Genomic DNA, 17,088 nt, shown 5'->3' with positions numbered 1-17,088 from the left:
GGCCAGAGATGGTCGGCAATAAAAGAGAAAGAGTGCTTATAAAACAAGTGATTTGGGACATGCCTGGTAACTGCCAAGTTCTGTTAAGAAAATAAAACAGGAGGAATGACAGTATTTGGTTTATGTAAGAAAAGCATGTTCCAAATAAAACTCTTCTTTCTTCATATATTCACAAGTCTGTTCTGCAAATAATAATTTTTTTTTTTTCTAAGAGTGAATGATACTTTATGCCCAAAATAAATAGTAAAGTCACCAATTCTATTTGTCTTACTGGCTATGTATCCTTGAAGAAAAATCAAGTAAAATGTTTATAAATTATGATATCTCATCCAATATCTATTGAGGTTTTTGCTTCTTCCCACATATTTCTTGTTTCTATTTAACAAGATGATTTACTTTTATGTGGTCAATGATAATAAGTCTTTAAAAATCCATTTTGAAAAAATGGAGCAAAAAATAACAACTGCATTATAGCAAAAAATTATATTGTCAACAGGAATTTAGTTTAATATCTTTATAAAAGATAAACAAATTCTGATTTTTTCCTTTATTTTATAATTGAAAAATGAAATCACTTAACATGAATACTTAATACATAATTTCCTTAAAACTTCTCTATGGTGAAACAAAATTGTACATATTTAAAGAGTGTATATAATAGTAACACTCAAGACAATTTCAAACCAACTATTGGTATAACTTTAAATTACTACTAATTGTGGCTATTTTTGAAAAAGAGATGTGCAAAGCTTACTAGGGCCCAGCATACCAGAAATACTTAATCTCAGAGTAAAATCTACAATGTTACATGGTTCCAAAAGTGGCATTATAGTGTGAGGACACTATAAACTGCTCTCTCTTTCTCAGAAGTCTCTTAAAACAGACTGGAAATAATGGAAAAATATTCAGTACCCCCTATGTAATAACAAAAATATTTCTGTTGACTACTTTTTGCCCAAAGTGATTAAGGACAAAAAATAGGAATTCTTGTTGCTTTATTATTTGATAAACTGCTAGTAAGTTCCCATTAGAAGTTCTTTAGATATTATACCAAGTTGTCTTGGTCTTCTGATCATATATATACACACACATATATATATGCATCTTTTTTCAAGTAAAGAAATGTTTAACAGATGTAAACTATTTATTGAATATTTGCCACCAAATATTGTTAAATACATTATCTTGCAGCATATCGCTTTCAAGTTAAAATGTCAGAAACAAACACCAATATTTACAATTCTTTTAAGGAATGTTATATAATGACACATTAAGGCGTAAATTCTTTTGGCTTATAATTCTTAAAAGAATGATAATAGCAAAAGTGATGCAAAATCTTCAGTGTGAGATTATGATTAAGCTACATTTTACAAAAATATGGTGTAAGATGGCAATAATCCCATTCAACATCCTGGATTAGATCCCTTCAGGAGGGACTGATAATTTATACAGTCAAACTTTAAAATTTACAGATAAAGGCAGTTTAATACTGCCACTGAGAAGTACATCTCTTAACATATACAACTTTCAGGCCACAGTTTTGAAGGTCTGAAGTATCAAGTTGGTTTGATGAATTAGTCGGTTGGCACTTATGAACACATTTATTGCCCTGTTTAAAAAGAAAAAGAACATGCATTAATTTCACCCCCCAAATTCACCCTTTCAAAATAGTTATCCTTAATGACATGTATCAGTAGCAACAAAATCATTTGGGAAAATAAAAACGTTAGGAGTATTAAAAACTTTCATTCTAGTTTGGGATTTAATGGTGTTGTAGCATTTCAAACTATAGGGTCTAGGAATTACTGCCCCCTGGTGGTTCTGGCTGGCAAGAAGGTGTTGGAGGGTTGCTAATGATAGGAGTCAGTCCCTCAATAATCAAGAAAAGTTCATTCACAGGTCAAATAACAAGTCAAATAACTAGCCAAAGGAGGATTCAGATGTGATCTCTTGCTGTGGTTTCAGAGAAGTCAACAAAATCTGGAAAAGTATTATACTCACTCTCAAGGTCTGAAATTCAAAAAAGCCTGATAAATATTTAAGAAAAATTACTTCTAATCTGATTTATACCAACTTTCTCTTCTTTCAAATTACAATTAATACACTTTTGAAATAAAATAAGCATGTGGTTTCAACATCTAGGACCTGACAATGTACAATAATATACTCCTTAAAAATGTTTTATGCTCCACGATATTCTTTTTTTAATATTTATTTTTCAGTTGTATTTGGACACATACATTTTATTTATATACTTATTTAATGTGGTGCTGGGGATCAAACCCAGGACCTTGCAAGTGCTAGGTGAGTGCTCTACCACTGAGCCACAACCCCAGCCCCCCCACCATATTGTCTTAATGGTCCATCATTATGTGAACTGGAACACAAAACTGATGCCCTAGTCCTACAGTGCAGCTTTACTGATTTCTTAGCAAAGTCAAGATTTGTATTTTTATCCCAGACATTTCTCAAAAAAGAAGCAGAAATTGATTAGATCAATCAAAGCAAATTCACCCCTACTATTAAAAAATGACTTAAAAATAGTTTTCCATTTTCAGAAAACAGGTACAAAACTTATACATGTTATTCATACATAAAAAACTGGAATTTAAAGAAGCTGCTCAATTGAAAAAAAGTATCAGCAAGAAGCTGAATAATATATGACACAGTAAATAAATTCAGATTATTGAAAAGTAGGTTCTAGGGGGGCTGGGGATATGGCTCAAGCAGTAGCATGCTTGCCTGGCATGCGTGAGGCCCGGGTTCCATCCTCAGCACCACATGCAAATAAAGATGTTGTGTCCGCCGAGAACTAAAAAATAAAATACTAAAAATTCTCTCTCTCTTAAAAAAAAAAAAAAAAGAAAAGTAGGTTCTAAATTTCTACCCTTCAATGTGCTTATTCTGTAATTCTTATTAATTAATTAGAATAAGAAATAATGATGCCATTGTGAAAATTAATCTTTTAATGTTTTTGGTTATTTGAACTTTGCACAGGAGATGAAAGAAAAAGATAAGTTTATTTTCAGATTAAATCTAGTTTACAAAATGAAGTCATTAAGAAGCATTTCCTGGGGCTGGGGTTGTGGTTCAACAGTAGAGCGCTCGCCTAGCCATGTGGAGGCCCTAGGTTCGATCTTCAGCACCACATAAAAATAAAATAGAGGTATTGTGTCCAACTACAACTAAATAAAATATATATATATATTTTTAAAAAGGAGCATTTCTCAGAATTATGGAATAAAATCCTTATAAGTAAAATCACTAATATGATATACTGTATAAGATAAATGTAAATATTTCAACCTGTTTGAACTGTTAAAACTGACTGAAAATTAGAATTACAGTGCATTTCCTTATTTTAAAATATTACTACAACAATATCATAATGGTCTGGTATGTACATAGGGACTTAAAGCTCCAATGAATCAAAAAGAATAGGTGTTTGAGACCTTAAACACTGTTAGAAAATAGGCTTGTTCACAAAACTCCTAGCATTTTACTTCAAATACAAAGAACTATCCATATGAAAGAAAGCTACAGAAAACATGTCTTGCCCTCTGCACCAGTTTATACATTATATATAAATATGTGTATAAATGTAAAAACACAAAAACTTCTAGGTTCTCTATGGTTCTCTATGATCAATCCAATATAAACTTAAAAACCACTCCAAATTTACATATACATCTCACATAAAAGAATGATACCGTAAAATCCAATGTAAGCCTCCTTTCCAGAACTGGATCCTAACCCTTGCGGTGTTTTTTTTTTTTTTTAATTTCTTTTTTTAGCTACAGATGGACACAATACCTTTATTCTATTTATTTATATAAATATTTTTGTGGTGCTAGGGATCAAACCCAGTGCCTCAGACATGCTAGGCAAGCACTCTACCACTGAGCTACAACCCCAGCCCCCTTGAGGTGTTCTAAAATCACCTGGAATGCTCTCTCACCAAATATCTAGACCCTGGACCCACACTGGGATAAATGAATCAGAATTTCTGAAACTGGAGTTCAGGAAATGGGATTTTAAAAAAATGGACCCCAAGTGATTCTAAAATGCAAACAGGATAGCATACTGAATCTCCAGGAGCTTCATTATCACCTGAAAACTTCTAAGAAATGCAAATTCTAGTCCCCCACCCCCACACCAGATCTACAGAATCAGAACTACTAAAGTTTTGGAACCATTGCTTCAGGAGTTGGTAAAAATGCTTTTATATTTCTAAAGGGTTAAAGATAAAAACAAAAGAATTACATTATGTGATAGGTGAAAATTACACAAAATTAAATTTCAGTGTCTATAAACATTTATTAGAATACAGCTATATCCACTAGTTATATTACCTATGGCTGCTTTTGTGTCACAACAGCAGAGGTGAGATGGGCAGTTGCCACAGACTCAGAATCTAAAATATTCACTATATGACCCTTTCCTGAAAAATTCTAACAACTCCTGCTATGGGATACATTAATAGCTGGGTTAGCAGCCATTCATTTTCTAATAATCTCTGCCTTTGTCACTAACTGCTCTGAGCATTACCAATATTTTAATAAAAGGGCTTAATTTACATGGTTTTAATATCATATAAACAACATCATCTATTCAATTTTAAAAGAAAAGGAAAACAACATTACTTACTTGCCATCTTTAAAATATGTTTTCAGAGTATCACTGAAACTTTTCGAGTACTTTACAAATTCTTTCTTTTGGTGTTCAAGTGCCTACATTATGAATAGCAAGAAAAAATAATAAATAACAAAGTCAAAAATTAGAGTTTACGCAGAATATGGCATATATGTTTCAGAGCATCATTTTTAGCAATATCTATTTAAACACATGTAACAGCATATTTAAATTGAGTACAAACCTAATGGTTAATAACATAATTTTCAATAATCAAATCCTCTTACTATTTAATTCAATAATATAACCAAGTGTAAACAATATTTCGGGTGGCAAGGAGCAAGGTTTCTACTTACCCTGCGGTTCTGGTATTGATATTTCTTGAAGACATTATTCACTGTATCAAGAAGTTCTTTTATTGCACTAGCTATATCCCTGTTAAGAAAGGAAAGACTCTTCAAAATCAACTATATTTGAAAGCAAAATGTGCATGCACGTATAACTACTAACAGCAGACTCAGGATTATCATATGTACACTTTACCATGGGCCAATGTTTGATTAGCTGGTTAGAGTGGGAGTTTAGTCTCAAAAATTTTTCTAAGATTCTAATTGTCTTCCTAAATCAACATAATTTCATTATCACTTATCAATTTTAAAAGAAAGTATTCCTATCCCTATGTCTTTCTTTATCAATTTTTGATTTACTTTCCAAATGCCAATGTACTGAATTAATGAATTCACATATAATAAATTCAAGCTACCATACTCTACACTTCGGTTATTTTATAAAATTTTACATTTCATGTAACTAATTTCTGCATTAACCAACATTTCACTTTATATACTATTTTTTTTTTGTGTGGTGCTAGGGATTGAATGGCCTTGCACGCATGCAAGGGAAGCACTCCACCAACTGAGCTATATCCCCAGCCCACCAATCAGTTTTAATGTTAAAACACTTCTTCAATGGGCGCCTGTAATCCCAGTGGCTTTGGAGGCTGAGACAGGAGGATCACAAGTTCAAAGCCAGCTTCAGCAATTTAGTGAGGTCCTGAGCAACTCAGTGAGACCCTGTCTCTAAATAAAATACAAAATAGGGCTGGGGATGTGGCTCAGTGGTCAAGTGCCCCAGTGTTCAAGTCCCAGTACAAAACAAAACAAACAAAAAAGCACTTCCTCCTGAGAGGTGAGTAAACATTACCAGGCCTCTTCTCTCTTAATGACATTTTAACTTCCACCTACCAACTAAATATCTTTCAAACCTTGCTATTTCTTTTGGAAAATATACTTAAAGTAATGGGAGAGACAAGATCCAAATACCCTACCTTAACTTTTCCAGCAATCATCCTTTGACTATATATACATGAATCATCATATTCCTACTCTTTGTGAGAGAAAAGAGATCAATAACTCTCATTTGAATTGATTATCCTTCCTTCCTAACCATGTAACATTTTTCTGAACCATTCTTGTCTTTTATATCTATGCCCTTTTCAATTTCCACATTCTAACTTCATAGCAATTTTTTTTTTCTGTCAATCTGAACTCTACATAACTGCATTCTCAAAAAGTCTCACATTCTCTAAGGGTGGTCTTCTATTTTTTACATCCATTCTCTTAGCTGTTAAAGATTTTGCTGTTCAAATGTAACATGAACTTTAAGATATGAATTAAGACACAGAAGCATACCATCTAAAACAATAAATATTACTAATTTTTTAATCACATGTCATTTTTCAGTTATTCATACCTAAAAAAAAAAAAAAATCTCAGCTTCACTCTTTGGGGGAAGAAAATAATGGTCAGTGTCCAAGATTCTGTGACCATGTGCAAGTTTGTCAGCATAGTTTTCAGTAAATAAGCATGTGGAAATTCAAATAATTATAGGCATATAGAATGTGTATTTAATAAAAGCATTTTAAACTATTATAAAATAGTTAAATTTTTAAATAAATACTTATTCATCCTGTATGTCAAACATTGGTATTACGCAAAAACATTAAAACATTACATATTCAAATAGGACAATGAATATCACATAGAAATGCCATTTATTCACTTTTTTTTTTTGGTCTACAATTCAGTAACAGCACTTCACCAAGGGCCAATGTTTGACTATATATAACAGCTCTTTTCATTTTCAACCAAATTTGACTTTCTACATTGCTGTGATGTACAAAAATCCATCACTATTTAATAAAATGGTGCCATATGACCATCCTATTTTCCAAGAAAAACTACAATATCCAGAAATAATAAATGTTAAATCTACTCAGAGCAAGGTTCACCAAATTCACAATGCAGCTATCTAGGAATAAAATATATAGTGATAAGAATTTACATAAAATCCCATTGTGTATTATATTTAATGGTCTGCAAAAAAAAGGATCATAAAAATGTGCTTCCAGGGTCGATCAATAAGACGAACATATTCTTTCTCTATATAGGATACAGGTCAAAAGAGTGGTTCTGAAATAGGGTATTTAACATATGGGAGGAGAGGGAAAAGAAAAGGCAGGGAGAGAAGGGAGAGATTTGCTAGACCCCACCTCACATCTGCTTTTAAGAATTTGGAATCTGAAAAATAAAGAAAAAAAATGAAATAAAAACCAAAAATTTAAAAAGAAATTATTCATATATATGTGTTTTATACGGGAGAATCTGTCTCTACTTTTAAAACAGGGGAAGGAAAGTCACTTACCAAAAAATAAAACTTAAACAAAACAAAAAAACCCTGCTAGGTGACTGCTAGTAAGCCACATCTGAAAACTATTGTTTGGGACAAGGAGCTAACAAGATTTGATGCATTATTGGCACAGAACTTTCATAAAGGACTCTATTGGCAACCCAGGCAGTATACACCTATAATCTAAACTTGGGAGCTGAGGCAGGGAAACTGTGTTCAAAGTCAGAACAAAGCACTAAGCAATTCAGCAAGACTCTGTCTCAAAATAAAATGTAAAAAGGGGCTGGAGATATGATTTAGTGGTTAAGAATACCTGGATTCAATCCCTGGTATCGAAAAAAAGAAAAAAATTCTATTGACCAAGTCTGTTTATCTTTAAGCTTGGCCTTCAACTTGGATATTAGGCAAGACACTGCTAATGGCTTACCAAATTCTGAAAAATGTGCTCTATAAACAATCTAAAATAATTTATGTCAAATAATATGTTTCCTTATGTACACAGAAAATAATTTTTGTTTTAGGGAAGCAAATCATATTAGTAATTACCCGAGAGTTTGTTTCCTACATGAGAAAACACCAGCACAAAAAAATACTTAAGATGATACAGAACTGGAGTAAAATAAAACTATCCTATAATGATGTAGTTTGGAGCAGATGGATTCTGTGATGAGGGACAGATAAGATAGTATAAGTGAAACGAGAAGAAATTTAGCAATTTGCAGCTATTTAGTAGTAGGGCAACTTTTGGGAAACATATACACTTTCTGAAAGACAACAAGTATCAGATGAAATGTAACATATTTTATAAAAAACAGATGGAAGCCAGCATGGTTGCAAACGCCTGTAATCCCATCAGCTGGAGAGGCTGAGGCAGGAGGATCATGATTCAAAGACAGCCTCAGCAACTGACTCAGGCCCTAAATAACTCAGGGAGACCCTGTCTCTAATAAAATACAAAAAGAGGCTGAGGATGTAGCTCAGTGGTTAAATGCCCTGGGTTCAATTGCTAGCACAACCCTCCCCCCCCCCCCCAAAAAAAAAACATGGAAAAGTAAATCATGCCACCCCCAATCCAAATGATATATATTTATACCAATACCCTGAAGGAAGAAACCCCAGTACTAGACAACTCTAGAAAAACTACTCTGAAGCCATTGTGAAACTGACTGGAATATACACACATAGACCACAAAGAGTAAACAAATGAATGCATGTTTTTTTGATCTAGTAAATCATCAAGTTTCAACTAGTAAACTATTAATTGGAATGCATCAGACTTGAAATCTATAGCTGTGTACAGTGATGAATGTCAGTAATCCCAGTGGCTTAGGAAGGTGAGGCAGGAGGATGACAAGTTTAAAGCTAGCCTCAGCAACTTAAAGAGATCCTGTTTCAATGGGGGGAGGTGGGGAGGTCTAGGGATGTGGCTCAGTGGTTAAGTGCCCCTGAATTCAATTTCTGGTACCCCAAAACAAATCTACAAATTAATTCTATAAAATATCTGCATAAGTTCAAATGTAGTCAAACAGAGGCACTGATTAATCTAAAGAAGTTTGAAAATATTTGCCAGATCATTTTTTTTCCTCATCAACTTTGGGAATTTTTTTGTTTTGTTTTGTGTGTGGTGCTGGATATCACTCAGTTTGATCCACATGCTAGGCAAGCACTCTACCACTAAGTTTCAGATAAAATAAAACTATCCTTTTTTTTCACAATGCTAGCACATGCTGTGATTAGATACTAGAGTATATGCTATATATATACATATATATATATATATATATATATATATATATATATATATATATATAAAAGACTTTATGTACATGATTTCTTTCATTCTCACAAATACCACTCTCATTTTAAGAGGTGGAAATAAAAATGACAGAAGATAAGCAACTTATAAGAGCACAGAACCACGTGTTGGAGGAATGGAGACTTAAACCTAAGTCTGTTAATACATAAAAAAAAAAAAGTCAGCACACTTACTATTGTCAGGAATCATTTTACTATTTGAATACAACCTATAGCATCACCTTTAATACGTGGTACAGCAGTTCTCTGACACATGCTTAATGAAAAATGTTGCTAAGATAAATGGTTGAGTAGGATAAATACCTTGAATACGAAAATAAAATATTTTAAAGATAAAATAGTAATTGCACAATGTGTTGTGCTTGAATGATGCAACATTTTTTATTCTGGTGGAATTTTATCCACTATTAGTCTAACAATTAACAGTGGAAATGACATGTATCAAAATGTACCAGAATATATCACATTGATACAAATAATTAGATCTTAGCAATCTATGCTATTCATACATGGCTGAGTTTAACACTTAGAAATAACATACATATCCAAAAACATACCAGGGCAAACTATTCTTCCTAAAATGATTAGGAAATAAATTTACATTGCCATTACTCTTAATTCAGTTATGCTACCTACACTCTAGAAGATAGAACTATTACTATTTCCCCATAAATGAGACAAAGTCCCAATAAAACATCTATTAATAATAAATGGGACAAAGAGTGTTCTATGGAGAACACTCTTCAGTTCCTGAGTTCAACTTCCTCAAGACTAAAATGTAGCTATTATTAATGTGGTTTTCAAACTGTATCTCCCTAGTGTCAAAAGCTTTAGCAGAGCTGCCCCAGGGGTTCCCCGCTGGAAAAAGGAGGTGTCAAAGAAAAAAGGATGAGGGTTCTAGGCCTATTATTTCTATCAAAATACTGTTCTCTCTCTTACATACTGGCATTCTACATAAAACATTCTTTATTATACTTCTTTCAAATAATGAAAACCTTTGACAACTGCCAGATTAGATCAACATCGTGATTAGAAAGCAGCAGAGAAGACCTCGGTATCAGACCTTGGGAATAATACCTAATTCCTGTGCCTCAATTTCCCTTCTTTTACAGAAATTGTAATAAGTTAACTTAGGTAAAGTGTTTAAAATAGGGCTTGAAACAAAACGGTTTCTATATAGGTATTTACCGTTATTATTAAGATGGCATAGATCCTATAACCCCTATTTCAATGACCTGAAGCAAAATCTGATAAAACTGTTATTTTAAATGTCAAACCTTCATAGATATGTAGCATGGCTTATCACTAAAGATACAATTATTTAAAAAAAAGTGCCCAGGTCTGAGCGCGTTTGTGTTATAATTACCCTTCTTGCTGCTGTTCTGCAGCCAGCCTGCACTATAGTCCCCTGGTAGATTCTATTTTACTTAACTTGTATACTACCAGTAAGAATTTGGAGGTTTACACTTTGGTCAATATGATTCTATTTGTGTTCATGACATGCCACAAAACAATAAAAATCATTAACAAAATTGGTATCTATTCTTTCAATTTACTATTCATTTTAATCTGACATTTATACTTTTCCACTAGTTATACAGTTCAAATTACACTGTTGTGCACATTTTAGTCACTGTTGTTTTTAAATTAAACCTTCTGAAAATATTAAACTCTTAGGCCAGTTTTGAAATAAACAAAAACGCAACATTTACAATTTTCAAATTTTATTTTAAATTAATATTTCAACTTAATATCATGTTAAAATAAAAAAAAATCTAGAATATACAGTTCCTTTGAAATGCTATTAAGGGAAGAACCAAAACAAAAAATCACTTACTTGATTGTCTGCAGAAACCTCACTCTGTCATTGATCTCATCTGGGATCTTACTGAGAATCTGTTTAAGTGCTCGTGCCTTTTCATTTAGGTCCTGGAATTCTGGCTCTGGTCGTTCAATCATATACTCTGATAGGACAAGCACAAAATAAAAGACATCATGCAACTAATTCCCTGACAAATTCAGGTCAAAGAATTCTCAATTATGTTCAAAGAGAGTGGGGGAAGAGAAAGGTCAGATAGTTAGAAAAGACAAGGTTGCAAAGAAGATTTATTAGAGTTTAATTTAGTCCAGAAATAACAGTAGGGTTTCCACTTTGTAAAAAAATTAGAGGATGAAAAATTAAGCATTCCCAAGTTAGGGTAAATAGAAATACCATAAAGTGTTCAGAAAACAAAACAAAACAAAACAAATTAATGGGAAAGTTGAGTTTAATAATTTTAAACACCCATACTAAAAATAATTACAGTTCATTATGTCAAATCCCCAAAACCTACTAAAATTTTCAACATATTCTTGAAATCTCACTGAAAAACACAATACCACAAATCCAACACAAGGACTGGGGTCACAGAATAGCAATTTTGAAAAGAGGTTCAACCAGTCTTTGGCAGAGGGGAAATAAGCCTATCACCAGGTTCACGGTGGATCTGGAAGCAATGCAACTCTATCAATTCAATCTAATTTAGGCTGCAAATGCTTGTCTAAACAATGATGAAAGTTTTACTATTAATCACAGAATCAGTTAAAACATCTCCTGTTTGTTTTCTCTTAATGAACATGGAAAATTATACCTTTTTATTTTCTAAATTACTGAGAAAATGGCTACTAATATTAAATAAAACCCATTTCTAAATTGATTTTTTTTAATATTTACTTTTTAGTTGTAGTTGGACACAGCACCTTTTTTTATTTATTTTTATGTGGTGTTGAGGATTGAACCCAGGGCCACGCATGTGCTAGGTGAGCACTTACCGCTGAGCCACAACCCCAGCCCTCTAATTATTTTTTAAAAGCAAAAAACAAAACTACAAAAAAAAAAAAAAAAGAAAAAAGAAAGAGAAAAGAAGTCCCAAATATTTGCTTGAAAAAAGAAATGCCGAACTAAAAGTTTAAAATGACAAACAAAATGCTCATCACTTTCAAACTCAATACAAAATAAAGTAACCATCCCACAGAGCTTATAGTGAAACTGGAACTTGCTATATATTTTACTGATGGGGAAAAAATTAAAGCATGCATTATCAGCAAATACTGATTCATACCATTAAATTTTACAAATGTTAGATAAAAACAAAGAAGAGCTGCTTTTCTATTTTATATAGATTGCTTCTACTATCATTACAATAAGAAGAGTAAAGGGAGAGGAGGGAAGGAAGAACCTTTTGTCAAGTGACAATGATCTGGAGAAGTACTTTCAACAACTATAAAACTGAACAAGGCTCTTCTTTCTGATACCTTCTACATCATCAGCTGCCATTCGAAGAAGGGACTCCGTGAAATTAACTTCTACACTTTTTTTCTCTAAAATTTTCATAATGATGTCTTGTGTGAGACCTGGATTTTCTTTTTCAGCCTATAAGAAAAAAATGCCAGTTTTGAAACAGAGACATGGAAACAGCATTTTAAAGTTCACTGCTGAGAATTTGTTGGGAATGTCGTAGACAGATTACTTATAAAACCAGAAGTCTTTGTGAAGCAAGTATGCTTTGTTAGAGCTTGTGTATTAGAAATTTTTACTATATCCAAAGTTCCCAGTTTCCATTTGAACATAAAGTATTTAATATTTAATTATCCATTATACCCTCTCACAATCAAACTAATAACAAAGAAACAACAATCATATATATTTTGGTAATCCATAAAATTACTCTTTTAAAATACACTGAGGATTTTTAGTTTAACATTGCAACTTGAGGATCAAACAGTAACTCATTTCACTGGTACTGGGCAAATCCTTTGCATTTACATTTTTAAAAATGTCAGGAAAACCAAAAATAAAACAAAAACTAGAATTTCTTCTATAGTTTTTTTGAAGCTATATAATTTTCCATATAATAATTTTAATATCCTGTTTAATTTCTGTGGCATGAATATTCACTAGCTTTCAGAACACCATCTACTATCTTTTGCGTTTATTGCACTAGTGAATTTGCATTGGTTCTGTTACCTAGACTCCCTAAGAATTAATATCTTCTAGCCATATGAAGACTGAACATAGAGAGTTCTGAGTTTAATGGGGCTAATTTTCAAATTTTTGTTTTTCCTAGTAATCTGGGCACATTTATTTAAATTTTTTTAAAAAAAATCATATTCAAAGTTTGTTTCCTTTAGGATGCCTGCCAATTTAAATCCTTATTGTTGATGATTTTTTTACCCTAATATTGAACAGCAAATAGAAATACAATTTATGATCCTAATCAGATGGCAATCTTTTTGCTTCCTTATGTGTCAAGTACACTTAACCTCTGCCTCTTCAATTCCACTCTGATATCACTGCAGTTACAGCTTTCTTCTGTTTCTATTGCTCTTTCCATTACAACATCTTGTTTCTTATTAGATCTCAAATATCAAAAACTGAAAGGTCGTGGAATGAAATGGGAAAAGAGAATATATACATTTATCTCAATCCTACTATCATTTCAACTGCTGTGGAACACTATTCACTTTGATAGATTAATAACAATAAAGTGTGTCCAAATGAATTTCATTTCTTTTATAGCTTATGTTGGTTTTTCTGCCATGGATATATTTAAGATAGAAACAAACAAACAAAAAGTTGCCTTTAAAAGAAAAGTTATCCAAATATGGCTTAAGATATGTTATTACAGGATTAACTTGGTGAAGTGTGAAAAAATTACATTTAATGCAGTATTTGGTAGCAGTGCTTTACCTTCCCTCTCACAACATTATTAAATCTACCTCTATAATAATTAACTTGTGTGGTGAGGCAGGGGAACTTCTCAATGTGCTTCAGGAAATGTCAGCAGAAAAATTATATTAAGGAATAAAAGAATTAAATACGGTATGTCTGAACACAAAAGTTTTAAAGACTAAATTGATTTGCCTTCCCCCACTCAATGGCAAATCTGGAGCATTACAAGTCTTACAGAGGTCTTTAACTTTCTGAGTTTACAATGCCATTAATGTCAAAAGACATATCTGATTATGCTGTTTATTAAGTAGTTAGGTTCAAATAACATAATAAATACTATGTCCTAAGCACTTAGTAACCTTAGTAAATAATAGATACACAATGAAAAAAAAGTATTTACTTCATTCCTGAATACTTATTAACACTTATTAATAAGATGTTGCATGTATCAGGCACTAAGCAATTTCTCAGAAACTAGATTCAGATTGAACCTGCAACCTCCATTTCCTCTATTACACAGATTATTTTGTGGTGCTTACTTTTTATCTGAGCAGAGACCAACAGTCCACCGTCACAAAGATATTATACCATTTAAAGGAACATAAACCAATGTAATAATATGTTGAAATTGACAACTACTTTAGGACATAGTTCAGGCAGTATCAAAAAGATGCTGAATATCACATTTTGCTTTCAAAAAAATATTTCACGGCACCTTTCTGAATTTGCTGTGAGGCCCCAGGATGCCTGGGCACATAGTTTGGTAATAATAGTTATGTGTCTTCTTGCTAAAGTCCTATTTAAGCAAATTGCTTCTCAGTTTAAAAATTTAAATTTACAGAATGTCTCTGATTGACAAACAAGTAGATCTACTCTTAAATCAGAGATGATCTACCTGCACTTGCAAGTTTCTCCTCAGAATTCAATCTTGAACTCCAAGGGTATCCAATCTTTAATAAAGAAGCCAGTATGTGAGACAAATATACTAAAAGGAAAAATGTACACTCTTATGGCTCAGTGATTCTCAACCTGAGAGACAGGACAACCTATAAAGAGCCCAGAGGGTATGAGGGTAGGTGATAAAGTAAAATATATATCTTACAGCATCTGCTCTAGTCCACCCCGTGGATGCCTAAAAAGTTTTTCTCTAAAAGCAAATAAACTAACAACTATCAAATAGTATTTAGACTTACACATATTTAACATATATTTTAATCATGAATTATCTGTATCTTACCTTAATGAAAGCAGCTCTCAGCGTCTGAGCTGCAGACAAATTTACTCTTTCTAGCTGCAATAAAAATTTTAAATCATTATTAGTATCAATTTCTTGGGAAAAGCACATTTCTGATATTCCATTCTCTTATAATCATATCACTATATCCATTGTTCAATTAACAAAAGTACCCATTAATGATTATAAACCATTTTAATCCTTCAAATAGGTTATCTAAAATTTTCATCGAAAACCTTTGAAAAATTGTTTATAGTTATTTCTTTTTAAGTAAAAAATGCAAAGTAACAATAACAGTCAGTCCTTATAGAAAAAAATAAACAAATTTACTTGAATTACTGAAAACATGGAGGCTTAAGGGTGAACTCTTAATGCTGCATTGCCACAGCTATAGTCTTGCTAGGCAAATATATTCCAATGTGTCTATGTGTGATGAATGTAAAATGACCAATAAACGGAAAACATTCTATTTACCACCTTATTTCTTTTTAGTTATTTTTCAACCCCTCAACCAGAGATTAAATGGATATTCTCATTTTATTGATTAGCAAGTAGTGATGAGGAAAGATCTATTTGATACTCAGAAGACCGAATGGTTTGGATTTCAGAGAGTCTTACCACCTATATTCTACTGTACCAGTATTAAGAAATGATCATCTAAAATAGTGATTAAACTTTCCTATGAACATACCACAGTGAATATCACCTTTATATATTTCCATAATGCACTAATTTAAAAAGAAAAACTATAAACAAATAAAGATGAGTAGGGTAGAGGAAAGGGAATGGGGAGGGAGGCAGGCAGGGAAAGGGGAAGTAAAGGGAACTGAATTGGAGCAAATTATATTCTAGGATTGTGTAATTATGTCAAAATGAGCCCCAGTATTTTATTTATTTATATATATACATATACACACACACACAACTATATATAATGAACTAATAAAGTTCAATTCAAACAGCATTAATTTCATGTCAAATGTATAGTTTTATTAATTATGAAAGATAAATGTCCTTATTATATACATCACACTATATATTAAATAAGTTGATAATTATTAAATAATAGTATAATATTGATATTACTTCATTTTCCAGTGAACCAAAGAAGGCACAGAATTTCATAAAAATACTCTTCTGTTGAAGAGTTAATTGCCAAGCTTAAAAAAACTAACTTCAGTTAAATTCAGAATTTGTTAGTCCCTAAGATTGGGTTAATTAATATAACCCAACTGCATTTATTTTTATTTGGGACAATATTAAATGATGGAAAACAATTTAACCTTTATAGAACTTAATGCAGGTGAATATTTCTACAAAATCTTCAAGAATATGTCATATTATGTAATAAATAATTCTTCCAATCCCACAGGTCAATGAAAGTATGTTTTCTTTTATAAATGACATATCAAAATAAACAAATCACATCTATCTATATCCACATGTAGGGGATCAAGTACTTTATATCAATTTATTTTCTAAATAAAACAGAATGCCATGAATCCAATCTGCCTACAAATCATTTACCTTAAGTGTTAAGCAAAATCTCCCCAAATAAGTAATTTGTTTCTCAAAAAAAAAAAAAAAAAAAAAGAGCCATTTAGCTTAGTACTAACTTGGCTTCTACAAAGCTTATAAAATCTAATATTGTCATAAGTATGTAAAAGGGAAGATAGTAGGGACCTAGTAAGCAAATATAGAAAAAAAATTTATTATAAAAGTAGTTTATATAATTAGCAAAGTATGTTTCCAAAAATGAAATAGCTTTTCTACTTCCATACAATTCAGGTAATTATAATGAATACTACTTAAGTAATTAAAATAACAATACAGTTGAACAGACTATAAGTTGTTGTGCAAGGGAAGGTAGGGGCGGCAGACAGGATGAATGTTTCCCTCCTGATTAAAAACCCATTTCCTTATTTGGGTTTACACCACAGTGACCTCTTTCAGCAAGTCAAAGGTCTGAGTCAGACATGTGCCTTCAAGTATCAGCAACATTAACTCA

The 17,088-nt window shown here is 32.0% G+C and overlaps 1 protein-coding gene across 2 annotated transcripts in view; it reads right to left on the bottom strand.

Moving 5' to 3' along the window:
- Positions 1-978: 978 nt before the first annotated feature.
- Pdcd10 (programmed cell death 10) overlaps positions 979-17,088 on the bottom strand; it is a 42,075-nt gene continuing 25,965 nt past the window's right edge. For both annotated transcript variants that reach the window (XM_027942114.3, XM_027942115.3), the window contains exons 3-8: positions 15,084-15,137; positions 12,430-12,547; positions 10,973-11,099; positions 4,989-5,067; positions 4,648-4,730; positions 979-1,609 (exon numbers count right to left, since the gene is read on the bottom strand). In XM_027942114.3, coding sequence (XP_027797915.1) covers positions 1,528-1,609; positions 4,648-4,730; positions 4,989-5,067; positions 10,973-11,099; positions 12,430-12,547; positions 15,084-15,137 — 543 coding nt within the window. In that variant the 3' untranslated portion in view covers positions 979-1,527. The remainder of the gene's footprint in view (positions 1,610-4,647; positions 4,731-4,988; positions 5,068-10,972; positions 11,100-12,429; positions 12,548-15,083; positions 15,138-17,088) is intronic.

Source organism: Marmota flaviventris, chromosome 8, assembly GCF_047511675.1.
Source record: "Marmota flaviventris isolate mMarFla1 chromosome 8, mMarFla1.hap1, whole genome shotgun sequence".
Classification (NCBI taxonomy): domain Eukaryota; kingdom Metazoa; phylum Chordata; class Mammalia; order Rodentia; family Sciuridae; genus Marmota; species Marmota flaviventris.
This window is presented reverse-complemented; position numbering and strand designations above follow the sequence as displayed.